Genomic DNA, 3,118 nt, shown 5'->3' on the forward strand with positions numbered 1-3,118 from the left:
AAAAAAAAATGGTAGCTGTTTTTGTACACCTTGAAGGACTTTATAATAGTATGTCATTTTGTGAAAGTGAGTATTTAAATTCTACATCTCTGAGGCTGATGTGTGGGAGGGAGTGAGAGGTCTCAGTATGACCTTAGAAGCCAGTTTTCTTACTCCTAGTGCAATTGTTTCCTGCTCTTCTGGAGCAGAGCTTAAGTCTAGAACAGCAGGAGTGCAGGTGGAAAGGTTGGTTAGTACCAGGAGGTAGAAATTCTTTTCTTTTTTTAATATGTATTTAGTACAGGGTCTCACTATGCACATCAGGCTTGTAGTGATCCTTCCTGTTTTCAGCCTCCTAAGTGCTGGGAATACAGGCGCGTGCCACCATGCCCACTCTCAATTGCCATCTCAGTGTGTTCCGGGGCAGGGCCGGCACGGCAGGCCGGGGATTGAACCCTGGTCCCTGCATCTGCCTAAGCATGTGCTTTAATCTGCTGATCTATCTGGCCAGCCCTTGAAATCCTTATAGAGTCTTTGGTGAAGAAGGTAGACTTGGCCAACATTTTTATTGACCTCCCCCCCCCCCCCGTATTTAGGGCATGGTCTACAGGGTGTTCAGGGTCTCACTGTGTAGATTGGACTCATAGTGATTCTCCTGTTTTGGCCTCCCAAGTGCTGGGATTACAGGTGTGCACCACCATGCCCAGTCTCAATTGGGCAGGGCCAGCATGGCACTATAGGGATCGAACCCTGGCCACTGCCCTAAGCAGGCGCTTTAGTCTGCTGAGCTATCAGGCCGGCTCTTCATTGACTTAAAATATACTAATTTTTCTAGTAATCACTGGCAGGGAGTCTTTTCTATTTATTTTTAAAATTTATTATTTTTTGGTACTTGGAATTGAAGTCAGGACTTTGCTTTTGCCAGGCAGGCACTTGTGCCACTGAGCTATGTCCCTGGCTCAGGGAGTCTTTTTTCAAAATGAAATATAATAGTGTAATGAACTTCTGTATACCTGTTGCCCAGCTCCAGTTACTGCCATCCATGCCTAATTCTGCTCCACCTGCTTTTATGCTTCTCTTGCATTATTTTGCAGCAAATCCCAGACATTTTATCATAAATATTTCATTCTATATCTCAGAAAGATTCTTAAGTTGAAGCATTCTTTCATCTGTATGGCACATCCAGGGGAGGGTGTCGCTGAGATGTCTGAGATTATATGCAAACTCTGGTCTGTGCGTGTTGCGTGGATTTAATTTGGCGTCATGGCCCTACCCTTCGTCCGTCCCAAAAGGGTTCGTGATCACAAAGGGCACAGACCATTGACATTCACATGTTCAGTACCCTATATAGCACATAATCAAGGAGACTAGCAGGGTATGAGGAATATTGACTCACAAATAAAGGACAAACATTTACTCAGATTTAATGTTTCATAGGGTTACATGATGAAAAAAGGCCATCGACGGAAAAACTGGACTGAACGCTGGTTTGTTTTAAAACCCAACGTAATTTCTTACTATGTGAGTGAAGACCTGAAAGATAAGAAAGGGGACATTGTCTTGGATGAGAGCTGCTGTGTGGAGGTGAGGCGCCTATTCCTTCCCAGCATGCCTAGCCGGTGCTGCCCCCTGCTGCCGGAGCAGCTTCTCATCTTCCGTCTTCTGGGTCCTTTGCGCATCCCCAAGTTCACACTTTGGAACTAAAAATTAAAGACAGAAAACAACTTTTTCTAATATGAATTTGTTTTCTGTGTGCTTTGTGTAGGGATTAAGTTCTAATTTATTTGGACAGTTAAGGACTCATTCATTGAATAAAAGAGCAGAAAAATTGTTCGGTAACAGTGTTTAAAATCTCGAATAGACTGAAATATCAGGGGCATCTTCAGAGCAATAAATAAAAAAATTGAGTGTCATATTTTAATTCTTTAAGTGACTCTCAGGATACTTTATTTGTGGCTGCTAATTCTGTTGAGAGGTGAAGTCCTTAAAAACATCAATTCTTTTGAGTTTTTTAGTTTCTGATTTGTATATGAAATCCCACAATATCTGTATTCGTTGAAAACATTTAAAATACCTGTGTTGACAATCAACCTGTAGTGCATTTTGATGAATAAAATGGTACAGATAAATGTTGTGGGGTATGCAGCACCCACAAATGGGACCTGCTTAGATTCAACTAAGCAGAGACGCACAGTATAGCACAGGCCATGCCACTGTACTCTGAAGGAGCCTGGAAGGGCCACAGGTGCCAGCAGCGGTACCCCTGACACAACAAGAGGAGGCCCGGCTAGCGGGGATAGGTGTCACCGCTGCTTGGAAGCCTTGCGTGTCCTAGGGGTCAGTGCCCTGAATGTACCTCCAGGCTCCTGCAGGGGATGCAGGCAGGTGTGCCAAAATCGCTGTGCTCCGCAACAGCAGTACTAGATCAGTAATTAGCATTTATAGGTTATGTTTCACCAACCTTGAGTTTCAGTTAGATTTGCTTAAATAATGAAAATTGAACTTAATTTAGATGCTTAAGAATAAAATTTTAAAGGACTAATTGTGCTTTCTGTTTAGTCTCTGCCTGACAAAGATGGAAAGAAGTGTCTTTTTCTAATAAAATGTTTTGATAAAACCTTTGAAATTAGTGCTTCAGATAAGAAGAAGAAACAAGAATGGATTCAGGGTAAGGTCTTTTATTATTTGCCATGATAAGCTTGAGAGTGCTGATGGTCTGTTTGAATCTCATGTAAGGGAATGCTAAAAGTGTTGTTTTCATATTGTCGATAGTTATTTCTGCATATGAAAGGAAAGAAAACAATTAGTATGAGTTCTCTCTCTCTCTTTTTTTTTTTTTTTCTTTCAGTACTGGGGATTGAACTCTGGACTTTTGCACTGAGCTACAACTCCAGCCCTTTTTCTTTCTTTACAACTTTGACATAGGGTGTCAGTAAGCTGCTGAGTTGTCTAGGGTGGCCTAAAACTTGCTGTCATCCTGCCTCAGCCTCCCAGAGTGCTGGGGTTACAAGTGTGTGCAGGCACACCTGGCTGAGCTCTCGAATTTTCTTCAATTAATTTATGTAACGGACTTGTTAGAAAACTATAAATAAGAGATACTAGGCTTTATTTGCTGCTACTGTTTTTTTTTTTTTTTTTT

At 41.9% G+C, this 3,118-nt stretch overlaps 1 protein-coding gene across 1 annotated transcript in view; it reads left to right on the forward strand.

Moving 5' to 3' along the window:
* The window catches only part of Swap70 (switching B cell complex subunit SWAP70), a 99,519-nt gene that overhangs the window by 75,756 nt on the left and 20,645 nt on the right, over positions 1 to 3,118 (forward strand). Inside the window, exons 5-6 of the mRNA XM_004634866.2 lie at positions 1,417 to 1,563; positions 2,539 to 2,647. Of these exons, the coding sequence (XP_004634923.1) occupies positions 1,417 to 1,563; positions 2,539 to 2,647 (256 nt within the window). The remainder of the gene's footprint in view (positions 1 to 1,416; positions 1,564 to 2,538; positions 2,648 to 3,118) is intronic.

The sequence above is a fragment of the Octodon degus genome, unplaced genomic scaffold (assembly GCF_000260255.1).
Source record: "Octodon degus isolate 3935 unplaced genomic scaffold, OctDeg1.0 scaffold00067, whole genome shotgun sequence".
Taxonomy (NCBI): Eukaryota; Metazoa; Chordata; class Mammalia; order Rodentia; family Octodontidae; genus Octodon; species Octodon degus.